At 39.5% G+C, this 21,165-nt stretch overlaps 1 protein-coding gene and 1 long non-coding RNA gene across 4 annotated transcripts; both read left to right on the top strand.

Moving 5' to 3' along the window:
- Window positions 1-1,201: 1,201 nt before the first annotated feature.
- On the top strand, window positions 1,202-3,893 carry LOC109238619. 3 transcript variants are annotated; one of them, XM_019405104.1, is made up of 4 exons: window positions 1,202-1,519; window positions 2,298-2,432; window positions 2,522-2,728; window positions 3,622-3,893. In XM_019405104.1, the coding sequence occupies exons 1-4, from the start codon at window positions 1,436-1,438 to the stop codon at window positions 3,655-3,657; spliced, it is 462 nt and encodes a 153-aa protein (XP_019260649.1). In that variant the 5' UTR covers window positions 1,202-1,435; the 3' UTR covers window positions 3,658-3,893. The 3 variants fall into 3 exon arrangements, 1 of the variants encoding a protein (XP_019260649.1); XR_002069763.1 differs by having other exon boundaries at window positions 1,203-1,519; window positions 2,598-2,728; XR_002069764.1 differs by having other exon boundaries at window positions 1,207-1,519; window positions 2,695-2,728.
- Window positions 3,894-18,732: 14,839 nt separating this feature from the next.
- On the top strand, window positions 18,733-20,431 carry LOC109238618. Its single transcript, XR_002069762.1, has 3 exons — window positions 18,733-18,892; window positions 19,338-19,526; window positions 20,180-20,431. It is a non-coding gene; the product is annotated as an uncharacterized LOC109238618 (long non-coding RNA).
- The last annotated feature ends 734 nt before the right edge of the window (window positions 20,432-21,165 follow it).

Here is a 21,165-nt window from a genome sequence, read left to right as displayed (position 1 = left end):
TTAACTTTAATAACTCTAATAAGTCTTAGAGCACCCCTTATGGGTGAACCCATATTTCCTACTCGTCAGAATAAGGAAGTTGATAGAGAGAGGAGATTATTTGTCTTCTTTGAGTAATTAGCTAATCTTTTGAAGATAAGTTATCTTGCTATGTGAATTTCAAGTGCCAATTACGTAAATCTATAGTGAAATTTGCATATTGTTAAATCCCTTTTCACGAAATGGTTTGTTGGCATTTCCCTGGCTAGGCAAGCCTTTAATATGTCGGTTAACTCATATTTGTAAGTACTTATGCATTACTCTCAAGGTCCTCTTAGTTTGTTTGTTATAGGAATTGTGTCATGTCACTTGTAGGGGTGGCAATGGGGCGGTGCAGGGCAGGTGTGGGGCGGCTTGAGTCATAACCCGCAAAATTTCAACCTGCACCGCCCCGATCGCATAACATTTCTCTGATTTTTCAAACCGCATCAACCCGCATTCGCCCCGCCCCGCTTTTTTTGTTGTTGTGATTTTGTAGATCTAGTATAAAACTAAATCAAGATTAATATTATTGCAGTGAATAAAAAGATTCAGAACATAAATTGCAATGGAAAAAAAAAATCATGGTCATTTAGTGAACTGCTGCTATTTTTGTAGTTCTTCTTTCGCATAATATGATATATTTTAGAGTGACAAGGCATTAGGTGAAGAAATATTAATATAATATCCAATCTATTATTGTTACCAATAGTTAGTCCTTGGTTAAGTTTGTTACGAGACATATTTTGAAAACTCAAGTATATTCCTATTTGTCTACAAAAATTAGGGATGGAAAAATTGAACTAGGAATATATAAAATTAATTAAAGCCTTTTTTTGAGTGTAATGTTTTACTCAAAAAGTTAAAAAGAAAATAACAATTTATAAACGTAGTACCCCTTTATAAACTAAANATATATATATATATATATATATATATATATATATATATATATATATATATATATATTGTGTGTTATATAAAAATATACAAATTTTATATACTTTGTAATTAAATAATAATAATTTTGATCGCGGACTAAAAGTGATATTTGTCCTTTTATTATTTTAGTCTTCTTAGTGAGCCTACTTATTGCGAATTCAAATTAATTGGGCTAATAGAAAAGGAGGGCTTCCTTATTTTTCTACTAATATATGGGCTATTATTGCGAATCCAAATTAATTGGGATACTGGAAAAGGAGGATTTCGTTATTTTTCTAGTACTATAAAGGGGGAAACAGGTTAAGAAAGAGGAATATATTGGCAATTGGTTTGTGAAAAGCAGCAGTAGGGATTTGGTGGAAGAACGGCGGAGTCTAGTTCAAGAGCGTTGGCGCCAGAGAATAACCCAAAATATGGAGTAGAACTGCCACAGAAATACTTGGCTGGTGAGATTCTTTGGAACGATGACGATTTTATGCCTCAAGGCGGTAACATACAGTACCGTGAAGAATTTCGCAAAATTTACTACAGATACTTCCGTCAGATTGTCCAAGACGATGTTTGTCCCTCTTCTTTTTCATTATCTGTTGTGATCGCATAGTGATATTCTTTGTTGCTCCTGTTTTTCTCACTTATTTTCTCTGAGTTACTGTTATTTGTAATGTCTAACATAAGTGTAGTATCTGTTCTTAAGTGCTTGTTATTATGTTATCTTTTTTTTTTTTTTAATTTTCTGGGTTACTGTTATTTTTAACGTATGAACTTTATACCAAGATCAAGTTAGTATCTGTTCTTAGCGTGTGAAAATTTTATAGCGAGAGTAGTGCGAAAAATCCCCTCCTTTTTGTTCTGTTTGCTCTTTGCTTAGGGCTTCAACTACCCAGTCTGAACAAAGCTCGACACCCCCCCCCCCCCCCCCCCCCACACAAGTTTATTGGGCTTAATTTGGTGGGCTAAGTTACAATCCATTAATGTCTTTGTTACGTCTTAAAATTAAGTTAGGAATTCATGAGTACTATTTTGGTGCTTTTGGCCTTAGATCTTTTTGTTATTCTTCTTCCTAGACTTTGACCCCTTTTCTCTTTAAACTAACTGGCGAAATCGTAGAATAGCATTTTAGTTTAGTGTATTTTAATTAATTTGTTTGTTTGTCTGTTAAAAGGGTGCCAATCAGTTGATTCTACGGCTCAAACCCGTTAATCTATAGGTCACACGGAGACTATTGCTCCAAGGCCCTCCTTCAACTCTTTTTATATATTCGAACTGTTCAATTATTACCTCTCTTTTTCTTACAACTTGGATAGAAGTCAATGACAGTTTGTTTCTCTTGTTGACAGGGTTTTGACATTGACGTATACCCCGGTAATGCTAAGGCCACGATATATGTACCATATCTGGATTTTGAGACAGAGGTTGACATGCTAATGGAACTAGCTAACCATGCTATTGAAGAATTTAACAAAAGTAGTAGTGTATGTCTCCATGCATCTTTGCTCTATTTGTGAATACTCTCCCAATATCATGAGATGGTTTGTATGAGTGATATTGATTTTCCTTGCAGGCTTACAAATACAAGTTTTTGTTTATTGAAAAAGTGAATTATATCATGACTAAATATCGTGAATATTTCATCACAGTGAAAGTCACAAATCTCACTCTTCGTACACCTATGGCAACTTTTCAAATCCGTGCATATAAAGGACCTAATGCGAAAAACATTATCACTCTTTGCAGGAGGAAAGGAGAGGATGTTAAAGCTGTAAATGAGGTATATCTTTTCCATTTTTTTCCTATTGTTGAAACGGGTCATTTTAAATGAATCTTAGTAGTATTTGTTTTTCTGGTTTAAACGACGTTGTTGATCGGTTGCTCATTCTCTGTTATTGTTGGTACTACGAGATGATTGATGTATTGATAAGCTTTCTTCTGGAGATAACCCAGGACAAATACTGATCGGATGATAGATTTTGGGGGTAGCCTAGGAAAATATCTCTATACTATTACTTGTTGTTGCCTTCACTTTGGTTTTCTTATTGCAATACCTAGTGTTAGTTTTGTGTTTTTGTTTGGTTTTATGATTGGTTTGCTTGCCATAGCCCCTTCCCTTTTATCTTTCCTGAACCGAGAGTCTACCGGAAATAGCCGCTCTACCTTTTTAGAGATTGGGGTAAGGTCTACGTACACACTACTCTCCCAAGACCTTACTTGTGGGAATACACTGGATTTTTTTTTGTTGTTGTTGTTGTTACTATTGCTGAACATCTTGATCTTGAGACATGATATATAACAAGAAGATGCTGTTGCTGAACTTTCTTGTCTGGCAAAAAAAAAAAACATGATTAAATATGATACCAGCAGCGAGTATTTCTGATTCCGTCTTCTCTTTTTCGTTTGGTTGCATGAAGTGCCTAGAGTAGAAGTATCTCGTTGATGTATTAAATTCAGACTAAATTACTTCGTCCGCATATTGATAGATAAAAATGAAAAATATATTGTTGTCTTGCATACTCATAGCTAATACAAAGTTGAGTTTTGGGCGGGCGTCGATTCTATGATAGATAGTAGTAGAAAGAAATCAACCTGGAAATGATAATTGTAGGTGCAAAGATCTGTGGACTTGTTCTTGATAGCTAATTTTACCTTGGTTTTGTTTCTGTGAAGGTTTGCAGTAAGATGGCTGATTTGAAAGCTGAATGAAGATTAAGTGACCAAAGATGCATGAAAAGAGGCACTTGAACCATAATTTTGTGATTCAACTGTAATTAAACTGGTTAACTTTGATGTGACCTTCATATTAGTTATATTAGTATCAGATAGCTCTTAGGTATGATCTAGTCGTCGTTTAAACATCAATGTATTGTGGCACTGCTTTATTATGGTAGCGTAAAGAGAGATTCTTAATTCTCATGATATCTAATTCCTAATTCTCTTCCTATTTTATACTCCTTAATATGTACATGTGTGTGTATAAGTATGTATTGTATGTTTACAGTAATCGGTGAAAACTCAATTTCCATCTCTTGTTTTCCTAGTGAGAAATTTGATTTTGATTAACCAATTAGTGTCAAAGAGATACTTTTAAATGTTTGGTTAACATACTGATTATTTCAATTTGTTGAGTTAATATTTTGCACTTGTAGCATCATTCATTCTAACTTCCAACAACACCAAATAAGCAGAATATACTATTCGCACGAGTTTTTGTTTATTATGATCAAACCAATGACACGGGAAGAAATTACAGATGAGATGGAGTTGCAAAAATTGTCAACCAAATTTCTGTAGTACTCCAGTCTCAAAAACGAGATTAGCTTAAAGAGTGTTTTCTTTCTTCTATGAACCGTTGATGAAGCACAAACGCTGTGAAATTGAAACTACTCCAGTCACAACAGTTAATCCACCTATTGATTTCTTGAGATCAGGGTTGAGATCCAGAGGCGCACCCAAGATTTGAGCGCAGCGGGGGCACCGCTATATACATAGATATGTCAGCTAGTAACGATAGAATTTGACGTGCTAACTCCTCGTAAACTCAATGATTTTGAATCAGTGACCTAGTAACGATAAAATTTGACGTGCTAACTCCTCGTAAAATCAATGATTTTGAATCAGTGACCGAAAGGATGTTCAAAAATATCATAAACTTAAGTCTAATAACAACAAGATTAAAGGTCTGTTAAGTTGTCCAAGTAGAGTCTCAGTCATGCCGTTGAATTTACGGATATCGCATAAGGTTTTTTGGAGTTTTTTATTACTGTTTTTGGGAAAATTTTTATTGAATTACTTATTTTTATATAGGTGAAGAAAATAGTAAAGCTTATAAACTTAATTATCATGATAAAGAAGGTGATTGGCTTCTTGCTAATGGAATATCTTATCTCCTTCCAATTAAAAAATCGCTGGTGTTGGGGCTCGAACTCAGGTGTAATACAGCAAGTGAGGGAACACATGTGGAATGTTAAACCAGTCGCACAGTGCTTTCTTTGAGTTTGGGGGCACATCAAAAGTATTTAAGGGTTCCTTGTTGTATATACATATTATATATACGCGTTTTTTGCCGAGGCTAACGGGTTCCGGTGACCCCTCTAGTCCCCATGTAGGCCCGCCTCTGTTAAGATCAGGGGCGAATATGTCTCATGGTCTCTCTGCAAAATGAATTGTTTCTACATTTGGTATAATTTTAATTGTTGGTACCCATATTTCAAGAAGGCTAAATGGTGCATTTAGTTTAAAATTGAGTTATTTGCCGAAGGGAATAGAGATCAATGCTCACTAAATACTTTTTTTCTTTTTTTTAGTAGTGCGTCATATACTAGAAATTCTAGACCTGCCTCTGCGTACGCATACATTACTGAATCCAACTTGGAAAATAGAAGCTTAGGGAATTTGAATATTACAATGGCCAATGAACAATTTTACTACTCCACAACATTTGGATAGAATTAAAAGATTATAGACGATACTGCATTGTATGCCATTAATTTATAAGGATCCATGCACCACTTTGAAATCTATATCAACAACACCTCACCTTATTTAGCTATAGATCTTTGCCAGCCCAAATAACAACCGCTAGGTCTCTATTGCCAACCCACAATTTCAGACACAAAAATTTTTTGGGCTCTAATTCTATCTTATCCACAAAAATTTACTCCTTTCGAGTGCGGATTCATAGTTCATTCTGCTAGCACCTGGTCCCAGGCCCAAACGGTCTGATCCTAACGGGCTTCATAACAGAACCGGCCCACTTAGCAGGCCCACCTCCCCGGGTCCCAGGCTTAAACGGTTAGGCTCGTTTAGGCCCAATACCCATATGGGCTCGCGGGCCCGGGCCAAATCGGCCCACATGCCAGTCGTAGTTCATTGTGCCAAAAGTATTCTAGCCAGATGAGGCGCATTTAGGATCAGATGATCCACCGAGTGGAGAGTTACTATGTCCACCTGATATATTCTGAATGGTCCTTGGACTTGTCTCAGGTGTGCGCGAGAATCAGAATCATTTCCCATTGTGAATGTTTCATGGCTCCCGAGACTAAACCTCGCCTAAGAGATCCACTAGGAGGAAAGTGTTGACTTGTATAGCAGACTAATTTTAATTATGATAACTTTGAAACCTTCAAAAACAACTGATACTTTACTATTTCCTTTTCCTGCGAGCTAAGCTAAGTTAATATAGAACTACACATCTTTAGCCACGGTAATCCCATCTCAGGGAAAAATTATCTGCAGTAATGGAAGACTTAGACCAAGACACGTTAACTGTAATAGCTTCAAAAGTCTTGATTATGGAAGGCATCAGGTTCTCTTGTTATACTTCAATAGCATCCCTGCTCGTGGAAGCATTTGCAATAGGACTCCTCTGCCCGGGTATACTTCCAGCATTTATGAGTATTTATTTCGCTTAATTCTAATTAAAAGTAATAAAATTATTTTGGTAATATTTCCGAAATGGCATGCCTGACAAGGGTGTTGATCACGCCCAACTATGCCTTCTAGAAAAGAACTCTGCGGACGTTGCAAATATAACCCGAGTATTACGCCCAGGGTCGAATCCACAGAGAGTTAACCTATGAACCGCTATCTTCAAACCCACCAAGTATTCAGCACCAGCTTCTCAAACATTCAAATTCTCAGTTGAGTGTTCTTTAACAACTAGCTTGCAAGTAACTAAATGGCTGTAACTAAATTAATAAGGTTGTAAACAATTATGAGGAAAAGCTAAGGCAATGATTTCCCCTATTGATGGAATCCCTTCTGTTTATGCTCATACAAATTTACCCACACATCTCTATCAATCATGAACGCTAATCTTACCGCAAATCTCTCCCGAGTAATCACAGTAATCTACTATTGCACTCTTCCGAGATACACTAACTTGCTTTATTTAATCACAATTCAATTTAGATTGCACCCAAGACTTCGTTATTCCTAATCCTGCCTTTAAACCCGCAATTATAGATTCCTCTAATAATCTAGGAGTGGTGTTGTTCAACAATACCCTAAATATGCACTCTTTTCCAAGTTATGCACACTAAATAGGTACAGCTAATTGAGGATCCTGTCAATTAACTACAACGAACACGAAGTTGAACAAATAAAGATTAAACTAGCAATTTGTATTCACATAAACAAGAAGTTCATCACCCAATAGGTTCCATCAAAGCCTTAGACAAGGAATTTAGCTACTCATAGATATGGGAGAATAAACTACACTTGAATTCATCATAAAAATCAAAAGAAAGGAAGAAAGATGTTTAGAGTACTTGCTCCCAATTGTATTCCTTGCTAAGAAACCTAAAAAATCAATACATGCCTCTCTTGGGCGAAGTCTAGTGTTTTAAATAGGGTTTAGGTCTAAAAATCCCGTGTTTTACACTTAAGTCCCTGAAGTTTACTGTGCCCACCGCGGTTCTACCGCGGTCGCGGTAGAACCGCGGCCAAACGCCCTCGCGGAATCTTCAACTTTCAGAAACTGTCTTCCACCGCGGTTTCACCGCGGTCGCGGTAGAACCGCGGTGGAACTTGTACCCGGAAATTTTGGCCTGTTTTGAATGGGATACTTGGGAAATTCAACAATTGGCCTTTTTTCATCAATAGTTGACTCCAAAACCGCTCCTTAGCCTTCCTTACACCTATATCACCTGCAAATCATGAAAAGCACTAATAAGAGCATTTTGTTGTCATTTTTCCACATTAAAAGTTCACAAGAAGGTGATTATTTGGTGCGTGATTATAGTCAAATTCACCTATTATCAACACCCCACACTTAAACCTTTGCTAGTCCTCGAGCAAGCTAAACCACACTTCTATATCTAACTGTGCAATGTATTGCCCCAATTTATGTCACACCTGATATTATCAAAGACCGACCTAAGCAGTGCACAATCATAACTCAAATGCAGACTCTCATGCCATGACACACTTGTGCTCACTTTAATTACTCTAACTGAAATGAAGATTCACTTTTTCTTCCTGAGTCACATGCCCTCACATAAACACGATTTGAGAGTAGTTCCACACACAATAAAATTCAACAACGAGGAACCATATATAAACAGAATTCCCTCACTCTCAGCAAAGAGCATTCACATGCCACACAGATACACCATACGCTTGCCCCTAGTGTAATACTCCACTAATCGAGCCATTCAGTCAAAGATCAAGAGGTCTTTATTCGGTTGTAATGTAGGCTAAGGGACGGGTAGGATATATTTGGAAATAGTGACTAACCTCCCTAAGCACTTTTAATACACACTTCCTTTTATTTTGCTTTCATGATCAACCCACTTGTTTCTCCACATTTTATTTCACTTGCTCCACCCCACTTCTCGTTAGGTACAACTGGCTCCTTTTCTTTTTCTCTTTTCTCTTTTTTTTTCCTTTTTTTTTTCTTTCTTTCTCCCCACCCCACACTTTGACTTTTGTATATACTTTAGTGCTTCAAGTGCTTCTAGGAGGGAAAAGTTCAATTAGCGTATTTAAACACCACATTTTAGATCATTATAGAGTTATCAAAGAAAAGGCTTCAGGCTCAAAGGGGTTAACTATGGTAATATGCACAGGTAGATTTCCGAGTATAAAGGGTCACACAAAGAAATGCCTCAATCATCTCTAAAACCGAACAACTTCTATTTCGCTTTGCACACACACATGTCAAGTTCTAGGTATCATATGCAAACATAAGATGCAAGTAACAGCTCACACACACTTAGCATGTAACTCATTCCGAATCAGTTCATCAACGCAATCATACGAGTGTTCAAGCAAGACAAGATGTGCAAAATTAAGGCATATATTATGAGTCCACAAACAAGCTTAGATGTCACACACTCAAGTTCTTTTCTATACAAGTGTACACATTTGGGGTTACATTCTGACCTTCACCCATTTATTCTTAAACTTCAAAAAGAAAAATCTACCTAACCCGGTTCAAGAAAAACCCTTGGAAAAGAACCGTGGTCAAAAGAAAAACTAAGGGGGAGGTACTACACTACCTAAAAGAAGAAAATAAAATAAAATAAAAACCCTACATGGACTACTTCCCTCAAGAGTATTGTCCACCTAGTCCGTCATCAGGAAAAGTCCTCTACAACATATTACTGACTTAGACCCTCAAGAACCTCGTCAAGAAGTGTCCGTCGTTGGGCCAATTTAGCTAATCCTAATATAACAACTCACACATATACAACATATTACTCTAATGATACAGCACAACAATATACATCTATATACATTACCATACACAGTCAGAGCAAGTCTCCCACCCCACACTTAAACCAATGGCATGTCCCCATGTCATCAAAATATAGTAAAGAACAGAAGGGTGAGAAAACTTCCCTGAAACTCAATCTGAGTCGGAGACGGTACTGGGGTCGACATGGCAGGCCCTCCCCAACGCACGCAACCAAGCCATAAACTTGCTCTTAGATCTAGCTTGCCTCTGTGACATGGCGTCCAGCCGTGTGTGTAGACCATCCACCGAGGTGCGAAGATCCGCGACCTCGTCCTCCAAGGAGCGCAACATAGGCCGGGAGGACTGTGAGCGAGATAGGTCTACTCCAGAATGAGAGCGCCAAGAGGGTCCAGCACTGTCTACAGACCGCCTAGATGGTGCCATAGGGACCGGATCGTCCTCCTCATCACTATCTCAATGGTAGTGCGGGTGCCTCTGCCCACTCTGATACCGGAAGCTTTGAAGGCTGTCTTTGGGGCCAAGTCACCATCAACATACACCCCACACTTATTCCATTCAATATTATCCCCTATATACAACACCACCAAAAGACAAACACCATTCTCCAACAATTAGCACCTATGCTAACAAAACTACAACACAATTATCTTTTAAACCAACAAGTCACCATACAACAATAACCATCCTGTACAAAACCCCAAATCTAAGTCGGGCTTAGAACACCCCCAAAAATAGACAACATAGTACCACCATTCTTGGGCAACACATGACCCAATACCATTATACACCATAAAACTAGTTTAGGTCTCCAAACCACCAAAACAATTTCACAATTATACTATAATGGAGACCCCTACTAATGTGGCACCAACAACCCCCCAAACATCAACTACAACAACAATAACCATAGTAATCATACAAGAAAGCAAAAAAAAATTGAAATTACTATACTAATCCTAACTAGGGTTCAACTACAACTACAATATTAACAAATTACACTACTTAGAAAATAAAGAAATAGAGAGAGAGAAGAAGAACTTACTTGAGTTGAAGAGAGGAGAAAAATAGTGTATTTAGGATGGGGGGGGGGGTGTTTTAGGGGGTTTTAAAAAATTAGGAAAAGAAAGGAAAGAGAAAAAAAAATTAAAATAATAAACTTACCTGGCCGCGTCTGGGCCTGCCGCGGTTCTGCCGCGATCGCGGTGGAACCGCGGCAGTGAAGTTCCGCGGGCGTAATCTACCGCGGTCGCGGTGGAACCGCGGTAGAACGCCTGTTCTGATTCTAACGCCCAACAAACCCCCTTTTTTTTTTTTATAATGGTTACAATTACAACAATGTCATGGGTTGCCTCCCACGTAGCGCCTGATTTAACGTCGCGGCACGACTCATATGAGCGAAATCACGGTTCGCTCGATTTCTGAGGTTCATTCAAATGTAGCTCAGTTATCTTCTTAGGCTCGTTCATACCCACATACAATTTCAACCGCTGACCATTGACTCTAAATGTACGAGAGTCATCTTCAGTAGAAACTTCCACAGCTCCGGATGGAAACACCTCAACCACACGAAATGGTCCAGACCACCTTGACTTTAGCTTACCTGGGAATAACCGCAGTCTTGAGTTATAAAGCAGTACCCTGTCTCCAGGTTTGAAATTTCGTTCAATGATGTTCTGATCGTGAAGCCTCTTCATTCTCTCTTTATATAGCCTTGTGCTCTCAAAAGCAAGATACCGGAACTCCTCTAGCTCATGTAATTCCGTGACTCTCGACGTGCCCGCAGCTTCCAAGTCTAAATTCAGCTGTTTCAGTGCCCACCACGCTTTATGTTCCAATTCTACAGGTAGGTGACAAGCCTTCCCAAACACCAACTTATATGGTGACATACCAATTGGTGTCTTGAATGCTGTCCTGTAAGCCCATAGCGCATCATCCAGCTTCCTTGACCAGTCAGTTCTTGTAACATTTACAGTTTTTGTCAATACGCTCTTGATCTCTCTGTTGGACACCTCAACCTGTCCACTGGTCTATGGGTGGTACGGAGTAGCCACCTTGTGGCGCACATCATATTTAGCCAACAACTTCTCGAAGGCCCGGTTGCAGAAATGAGTTCCTCCATCGCTAATAATTGCATGTGGTGTCCCAAAGCGGGTGAATATGTTCTTCTTGAGAAACCCGACTACCACCTTAGCATCATTGGTAGGTAATGCAGCAGCTTCCACCCACTTGGACACGTAATCTACAGCAACAAGAATGTATTTATTGCCATAGGAGCTGACGAAGGGACCCATGAAATCTATCCCCCAAACATCAAACACTTCCACTTCTTGAACTGGGTTCATGGGCATCTCGTGACGCCGGGAAATGTTCCCGGTGCGTTGACATTCATTGCAGCTCTTGACCCATAGGTGAGCATCTTTAAATACCGTTGGCCAGAAAAATTCGGCCTCTAGCACCTTAGCTGCCGTCCTGATGCCTCCAAAGTGACCGCCATACGCCGAAGCGTGACAAGCCTGCAAGACAGAAGATTGTTCGATCTCGGGGACGCATCTCCGGATCATGTTATCAAGGCATATTCTAAACAAGTAGGGCTCATCCCAGTAATACCATTGGCTTTCGCGAAAGAATCTCTTCCTCTGAACCGATGACAGGTCGTGAGGAACAATACCACTGGCCAGGTAATTAGCATAGTCTGCATACCAAGGTGCTTCCAGATGAGTGGTAACGAGCAGCTGCTCATCTGGAAAAGTTTCCAGAATTTCCTCCACTTCTACTACATTTTCAGCTCCTTCAAGTCGTGATAGGTGATCAGTGACTTTATTTTCAGTGCCTTTGCGGTCACGAATTTCAAGATCGAACTCTTGCAGTAGCAACACCCAACGAATCAGGCGTGGCTTAGAGTCCTTCTTTTCTATTAAGTATCTAAGAGCTGCATGGTCAGAGTATACGATTACCTTGGATCCTATTAGATAGGACCGAAACTTGTCAAAAGCAAATACCACAGCTAGCATCTCCTTCTCTGTCACTGTGTAGTTCAACTGGGCTCCACTCAGCGTCCTACTAGCATAGTAGATTGGGTGCATCAGTTTGTCCTTCCGCTGGCCCAGCACTGCCCCCACCGCGTAGTCACTGGCATCACACATCAATTCAAACGGTTGCTCCCAGTCAGGGGCAACGATTATGGGTGCTGTGACCAGCCTTTGCTTCAACTCCTCAAAAGCTACCCTGCAATCATCAGAAAATACAAAAGGGTGATCTTTCTCTAACAACTTACAGAGAGGGTTGGCAATTTTGGAGAAGTCCTTAATGAACCTCCGGTAGAATCCGGCATGTCCAAGAAAGCTCCTTATAGCTTTGACTGAAGTTGGCGGCGGCAGCTTTGCTATGACATCAACCTTTGCTCTATCCACCTCTATTCCTTTGCTTGACACCCGGTGCCCCAAGACTATACCTTCTTGTACCATGAAATGGCACTTTTCCCAATTCAGAACCAAGTTAGTCTCGATGCACCGTTTCAGCACACGCGTCAAATTCACTAGGCAGTCCTCAAATGAGTTCCCCACCACTGAGAAGTCATCCATGAACACCTCCATTATATCTTCTACCATGTCAGTAAATATGGCCATCATGCACCGTTGGAATGTGGCGGGTGCATTGCATAGACCAAAGGGCATCCTCCTGAAGGCATAAATTCCGTACGGGCATGTGAAGGAGGTCTTTTCTCTATCCTCAGGGGCAATGGAGATCTGATTGTACCCTGAGTACCCATCCAAGAAGCAAAAGTGTGACCTCCCTGCCAATCTATCCAGCATTTGATCAATGAAGGGAAGTGGGAAGTGGTCTTTTCTGGTGGCTAGATTCAACTTTCTATAATCCATGCAGATTCTCCAGCCTGTGACGGTTCTTGTTGATATAAGTTCATTGTTGTCATTCTTTACCACCGTCATGCCACCCTTTTTAGGCACACATTGAACTGGGCTAACCCAGCTACTGTCAGAGATTGGGAAAATGATTCCCGCATCCAACCATTTTATCACTTCCTTCTTCACCACTTCCTTCATATTCGGGTTTAGCCGTCTCTGATGTTCCCTGGAAGGTTTGTGCCCCTCTTCCAGCAGAATCTTGTGCATGCAGTAGGCGGGGCTGATCCCCTTGATGTCTGCCATGGTCCACCCAATGGCAGTTTTGCACTCCCTTAGTACCTGTAAAAGCTGTTGAACCTGCACATCTAACAAACCAGATGAGATAATAACAGGTAATGTGGAGTCAGGCCCCAGAAATTCATACCTGAGGTGGGTTGGCAAAGGCTTCAATTCCAGCTTAGGGGGTTCCTCGATGGATGGTTTAGCTGGAGGGGTCTCTCTCTTTTCTAAGTGCAAGGGCTCAAACTCCAGATTTCTCTCCCAGAACCCTTTACCTTCCAGTGCCAACACCCATTCCGCCAAATCCTCACCATTCACTTCATCCAAATTTGTCAAGCATGCAGCAAGGGGATCCTCAACCGTCAACGCCTCATCATCAGCCTCTACAATTACATCCACTGCATCAATAAGGGAACAATTTGCGAACTCACTTGGTCGCCTCATCGATTTCTGCACATTGAATATAATTTCCTCATCATTGAGCCTCATCTTAAGCTCCCCAGTCTCGCAATCAATCAAAGCTCTCCCCGTGGCCAAGAAGGGTCGTCCTAGAATTATAGGAATTTCTTCATCCACTTTGCAATCCAAGATTACAAAATCTGCAGGGAACACGAATTTCCCCACCTGAATAAGCACATCATCAAGAATCCCAAATGGACGCTTAACAGTCCTGTCAGCCAGCTGCAATAACATAGAAGTAGGTCGAGCTCTCCCAATGCCTAACCTCTTATAAATGACCAGGGGCATGAGATTAATGCTGGCCCCTAAATCACAGAGTGCCTTAGCAAAGGCATAGTTCCCAATGGTGCATGGAATTGTAAAACTACCTGGATCAGATAGCTTTTCAGCAACAGGTCTAGATACCACTGCACTACATGTCTGAGTAAGGGTCACAGTCGACAAGTCTTGAAAGTCAAACTTCCGAGACATTAAGTCCTTCATCATTTTAGCATATCCTGGCATCTCCTTTAGAGCTTCAATCAGTGGAATGTTTATCTGGATTTGTTTGAGCATCTCTAGGAACTTTTTGTACTGCTCCTCCTTTTGATGCTTGGCCAACCTTTGCGGGAATGGTGCAGGAGGTCTTTTCTTCCCAATCACGTGAGGTTTCTCCTTCTCAGCTACTGTCTCAACTATTGGTTCCGCTGCTGTCTCAATTACTGGCTCAACTACTGTCTCAGTCTCGTGCTGCATATTCGTTTCTTCAGGAGCAGGCTGAACTGTTACCTCTGTCAATCCCGTAGAGTCATCCAGCTCAATGGGCACTGGAATTAGTGTCTCAGCCTGTATGTTTTCTCGAGCTCTCTCTTGCTCAACATCTAGATCCCTACCATTTCGTAGACTCACCGCCATCAGCTGCTTTGGGCCTTGATCTTTTGGATTGATTTGGGTATCTGCAGGTAATGTCCCTTGAGGACGATTGTTAAGTGACATTGAAATCTGGCCCACTTGTACCTCAATATTCTTGATAGCTGCATCATGTGCATCCACCCTTTCATTTATTTTAGCATTGGACCCAATAACCTGCTGCATCATTGCTTCAAGCCTTGCAAACCCGTCTTCCTGTCTTCCACCCTGCTGTTGCTGAGGTGGGTGGTACCCTTGCTGCTGATTGTTGTACCCTTGTGGTCTAGGATACGGTGCCATGTTGTTGGGGGGTCTCATGCCTCCCATGTTTCCGGCGTTATACTGTGGCTGCGGTGGCCTGTACTGCTGCTGAGTCTGCTGACCCCAGTTCTGATTACCTTGCCTCTGACCCCCATAGTTAGCCACATAGTTCATATCTTCAGGGTGCTGGTGATGATGATCATGCTCTGTATTCCATGGATTACCAATTGGCTGGCTAATGCAAGATGTGCACAAGCCCCCGTTGGTAGTGTCTACTATGTGAACCTGTTGCTTCTGCCCTGATTCCTCCACCTTTTTGGTGAGGATGCTCATTTGCGTCAAAAGAGTCGCCATGTTTTCAGCCATTGTATTAGAAGGATCAAGAGGCACTGAGTGCACCACTGGAGTGATAGGTGCATTTCTAGAAGTCCAACCCGAATTCTGCGCCATCTTGTCGAGCAAATTCTGACCTTCTCTCCAAGTCTTGCTCAAGAATGCCCCACCAGCCGAGGCATCAACTATATTCTTCAAGCTGTCTGACAATCCCATGTAAAACCGTTGTCCCAACATCTGCTCTGGAACACCATGGTGGGGACACATAACCAACATTCCTTTAAACCTGCCCCATGTCTCGTGTAGTGTCTCCATTGGTTTCTGTTTGAAGCTCACAATCTCATCAATTTGTTGAGCGGTCTTGTTGGGAGGATGGAACTTGTTGTGAAATTGCTTGACCAACTCATCCCAAGTTGCTATAGAGTTTATGGGAAGCGAGTTTAGCCAAACCTGAGCAGCTCCTGTCACCGAGAATGGAAACAATAATAATCTGATTGCTTCCGGAGTCACGTTCGGTTGCCTTTGAGTTTTGCAAATAGACAGGAAGTTCTTTAAGTGTTGCTGAGGGTCTTCTGTTTGTGTCCCAGAAAAAAGTCCCTTGTTCTGCAACAAGTGTAGCATGTTATTTGTGATCTGGAACGATTCAGCTTGTATCGCAGGCACAATAATGGCAGTGGCCAGATTGTCAGCTGTGGGTTGTGCCCAGTCATAAAGTGCACCCTCAGGCACAGGAGGTGCCAATTGCTCATTCCTGACGTTCCCGTTGGGGTCGTTTATGTCGCCCATGTCAATTTCGAGTTGGTGTGTTTGTTGTGATTGTTGAAGTCTTTTGTTTGCACGATTCAATGCCCGGAATGTCTTCTCGGGGTCTGAGAGTCCTTCAAGTAGTTCTCCAGTCCTCGTAGAATTTCTAGGCATGCACCTGTGTACCCAGATCAACAACCGTCAAAATTTTCAATGAAAAAGTTGGTAGAGAGAAAACTGACTACAATAAGAATCTTTGTATTTCTGTCAATGGCAATTGATAATTCCGTTAACTCCCCGGCAACGGCGCCAAAATTTGATCACGCCCAACTATGCCTTATAAAAAGGACTCTGCGGACGTTGCAAATATAACCCGAGTATTACGCCCAGGGTCGAATCCACAGAGAGTTAACCTATCAACCGCTATCTTCAAACCCACCAAGTATTCAGCACCAGCTTCTCAAACATTCAAATTCTCAGTTGAGTGTTCTTTAACAACTAGCTTGCAAGTAACTAAATGGCTGTAACTAAATTAATAAGGTTGTAAACAATTATGAGAAAAAGCTAAGGCAATGATTTCCCCTATTGATGGAATCCCTTCTGTTTATGCTCATACAAATTTACCCACACATCTCTATCAATCATGAACGCTAATCTTACCGCAAATCTCTCCCGAGTAATCACAGTAATCTACTATTGCACTCTCCCGAGATACACTAGCTTGCTTTATTTAGCACAATTCAATTTAGATTGCACCCAAGACTTCGTTATTCCTAATCCCGCCTTTAAACCCGCAATTATAGATTCCTCTAATAATCTAGGAGTGGTGTTGTTCAACAATACCCTAAATATGCACTCTTTTCCAAGTTATGCACACTAAATAGGTACAGCTAATTGAGGATCCTGTCAATTAACTACAACGAACACGAAGTTGAACAAATAAAGATTAAACTAGCAATTTGTATTCACATAAACAAGAAGTTCATCACCCAATAGGTTCCATCAAAGCCTTAGACAAGGAATTTAGCTACTCATAGATATGGGAGAATAAACTACACTTGAATTCATCATAAAAATCAAAAGAAAGGAAGAAAGATGTTTAGAGTACTTGCTCCCAATTGTATTCCTTGCTAAGAAACCTAAAAAATCAATACATGCCTCTCTTGGGCGAAGTCTAGTGTTTTAAATAGGGTTTAGGTCTAAAAATCCCGTGTTTTACACTTAAGTCCCTGAAGTTTACTGTGCCCACCGCGGTTCTACCGCGGTCGCGGTAGAACCGCGGCCAAACGCCCTCGCGGAATCTTCAACTTTCAGAAACTGTCTTCCACGCGGTTTCACCGCGATTGCGGTAGAACCGCGGTGGAACTTGTACCCGGAAATTTTGGCCTGTTTTGAATGGGATACTTGGGAAATTCAACAATTGGCCTTTTTTTCATCAATAGTTGACTCCAAAACCGCTCCTTAGCCTTCCTTACACCTATATCACCTGCAAATCATGAAAAGCACTAATAAGAGCATTTTGTTGTCATTTTTTCACATTAAAAGTTCACAAGAAGGTGATTATTTGGTGCGTGATTATAGTCAAATTTACCTATTATCAGGTGTCAGGCGCCCTCATGACCTATTGAGAAAAATGGGTCGCTACAATTTAGGAGTCTTTGTATGTATAGAATTATAATCAATTAATTATTTATAATTTTAGTAAAATATTGAAAGAGAATAAATTTAAAACTACAAATAAAGTCTCGTGCACATAGTCCTTTTTAGGTTTAGGAATTCTTATTTTATTGTGATAGAATTATAATATAGTACTATTTTGCGTGAGTACTTCAAAGGATATTCACAATCTACCTTACAACAAGTAAATTTAAAAAATTATTAATGGATTGGACAGAATAGTAATTTTATTATTTTTCTTACATTCAGAATTCTAAAATTTTATAATTTTGGTTATTAAATCTTTCCTTATTTGAATTATATAAGAAGTCCAAATATTTAGGACTATAAAATAAATGTTAATTTTTTTTTTAAAAAAGGCTTTGCATTGAGTGTTAAAACCATTCTAAAATTTAGAGGTAGTAATATTTAGGGCATTGAATTGTATTCTAGAAATGTTATTTATTCTATTGTAGCAAAAATAGATGAGTAGTTCGTCATAATTGAGTGCGAGCTTTCATAGAATTGGAAAATCTTAACTCTTGCTTTAAAAAGGTGAAAAAGCAAGAAAGATCTTTGAAAGTTTGAATTGGACATTCCAATTATTCTATAAAAAAAAAAAATTTCCATGTATTTTTCTACTTGTGGGATTTTACTGGGTTGTTGTTGTTGTTGTCGTTGTTGTTGTTGTTGTTGTACTTTAGCGTGTATGAGTAGTTCCTTACTAACAAGTAATGATAGCATCGAATTTACATTGAAATAGAAGATATTAATGTTTGATCTTAATTAACGTTAGGATAAAAAATTAACAATAAAAATAATTTGTTCGGTTCAGTAATTTTATTAATAGCAATAAAAATAATAAAACTTTATTTAAACAATTTAGAATAAAAAAGAGCCAGAATTTTATAAATATACTCCATACACATAGTATAGAAAAATATTAAAAATTAAATTTAGATTTTATATCAAATCTCTAAATTAATTGGGCCTACTTATTGTGAATCCAAATTAATTGGGATACTAGAAAAGGTGGGTTTCGTTATTTTTCTAGTAGTATAAAGGGGGAAACATGTTAAGAAAATATGGCGCCGGAGAATAACCCAAAATATGGAGTAGAACTGCCACAGAAATACTTGGCTGATGAGTTTCTTTGGAACGATGACGATTTATACCTCAAGGCGGTAATATACAGTACCGTGAAGAATTTCGCAAAATTTACTCCAGATACTTCCGTCAGATTGTCCAAGACGATGTTTGTCCCTCTTCTTTTTCATTATCTGTTGTGATCACATAGTGATATTCTTTCTTGCTCCTATTTTTCTCACTTATTTCTCTGTTCTCAACGTGCTTGTTATTTGCTGGGTTACTGTTATTTTTATCATGTGAACTTTATGTCGTTCTCGCCCTCTCGATCGGCTAAGATCAAGTTTACTATCTGTTCTTAGGGAGAGTAGTGCTAAAAATCAACCCCCCACCCCAAGTTTATAGGGCTTAATTTGGTGGGGCTAAGCATTAAAAGGGTGCCACTTAATTAATTTTACGGCTCAAACCCGTGAATCTATAGGTCACACAGAAACTATTGCTCCAAGGCCTCCTTCAACTCTCTTTATATATTCGAACTGTTCAATTATTACCTCTCTTTTTCTTACAACTTGGATAGAAGTCAATGGCAGTTAATTGTTTCTCTTGTTTGACAGGGTTTTGACATTGACGTATACCCCGGTAATGCTAAGGCAGCTATATATCTACCATATCTGGATTTCGAGACAGAGGTTGACATGCTAACGGAACTAGCTAACCATGCTATTGAAGAATTTAACAAAAGTAGTCTCTATGCATCTTTGCTCTATTTGTGAATCCTCTCGCAATATCATGAGATGGTTTGTGTGAGTGATACTGATTTTCCTTGCTGGCTTACAAGTACAAGGTTTTATGATTGGTTTGCTTGCCATTGCCCCTTCCCTTTTATCTTTCCTGAACCGAGAGTCTACCGGAAATAGCTTCTCTACCTTTTTAGAGATAGGGGTAAGGTCTACGTGCACACTACTCTCCCAAGGCCTTACTTGTGGGAATACACTGGGTTTTTTGTTGTTGTTGTTACTATTGCTGAACATCTTGATCTTGAGACATGATATATTCTGACAGAAGAGACATGATATACAACAAGAAGATGCTGTTGCTGAACTTTCTTGTCTGGCAAAAAAAAAAAAAACATGATTAAATATGATATCAACAGCGAGTATTTCTGATTCCGTTTTCCCTTTTTCGTTTGGTTGCATGAAGTGCCTAGAGTAGAAGTATCTCGTTGATGTATTAAATTCAGACTAAATTACTTCGTCCGCATATTGATAGATAAAAATGAAAAATATATTGTTGTCTTGCATACTCATAGCTAATACAAAGTTGAGTTTTGGGCGGGCGTCGATTCTATGATAGATAGTAGTAGAAAGAAATCAACCTGGAAATGATAACTGTAGGTGCAAAGATCTGTGGACTTGTTCTTGATAGCTAATTTTTCCTTGGTTTTGTTTCTGTGAAGGTGTGCAGTAAGATGGCTGGTTTGAAAGGTGAATGAAGATTAAGTGACCAAAGATGCATGAAAAGAGGCACTTGAACCATAATTTTGGTATTCAACTGTGTAATTAAATTGGTTAACTTTGATGTGACCTTCTTATTATATTAGTTATAGAAGTATCAGATAGCTCTTAGGTATGATCTAGTCGTCTAAACATTAATGAGTTGTGGCACTGGTTTATTATGGTAGGGTAAAGAGAGATTCACCTACAATTCGAACGAGTTTTGTTTATTATTGCACTTGTAGCATCATTCATTCTAACTTCCAACAACACCAAATAAGCAGAATATACTATTGGAACGAGTTTTGTTTATTATGATCAAACCAATGACAGGGGAAGAAATTACAGATGAGATGGAGTTGCAAAAACAGTCGAGCAAAGTTCCGTAGTGCTCCAGTCTCAAAAACGAGATTAGCTTAAAAAGAGTGTGTTTTTTTCTTTCTACGAATTGATAAAGCACAAAAGCTCCGGTCACAGCAGTTAATCCACCTATTGATTTCTTGAGATCAGGGTGAGATCAGGGGCGAATTTATAGGGATGTCTCATGGTCTCTCTGCAAAATTAATTATTTCTAAATTTGGTATAATATTAATTGTTGGTACCCATATTCCAAGAAGGCTAAATGGTGCATTTAGTTTATGTCACGACCCTAGTTCACCAACCGTGAACATGTCATGACGGCACCTGGTCCCCACGACCAGGTAAGCCTAACATTTGCGAAAATATAATAATTGCGGAAAAATAGAGAAAAAATCAAATCAAATATCGAAAGGAAACTGTACCGAATGCCGCATGGAAAGTACAACTCAATATCACAAGTCTAAAATAATTCCCAGAACCCGGAAACTCACAAATCACAAGCTAAGGGATACATAAGAGGCTCTAACTCAAGAATATCTATACAAGGAGAAATACTGAAAGAGCTATACTTATTACAGAAAGCTAGAAA

Source organism: Nicotiana attenuata, unplaced genomic scaffold (assembly GCF_001879085.1).
Source record: "Nicotiana attenuata strain UT unplaced genomic scaffold, NIATTr2, whole genome shotgun sequence".
NCBI classification, from domain to species: Eukaryota; Viridiplantae; Streptophyta; class Magnoliopsida; order Solanales; family Solanaceae; genus Nicotiana; species Nicotiana attenuata.
Note: the sequence above shows the minus strand (reverse complement) of the source record. Positions and strands in the feature narration are given on the sequence as shown.

Excerpts from the sequence above, each read along its gene's own strand:
- LOC109238619 (XM_019405104.1), top strand. The coding sequence starts at position 1,436 with ATGCCTCAAGGCGGTAACATACAGTACCGTGAAGAATTTCGCAAAATT. Across the intron at positions 1,520-2,297 it reads GTCAGATTGTCCAAGACGAT|GGTTTTGACATTGACGTATA; the intron begins GTTTGTCCCTCT and ends TCTTGTTGACAG. Across the intron at positions 2,433-2,521 it reads AATTTAACAAAAGTAGTAGT|GCTTACAAATACAAGTTTTT; the intron begins GTATGTCTCCAT and ends TTTTCCTTGCAG.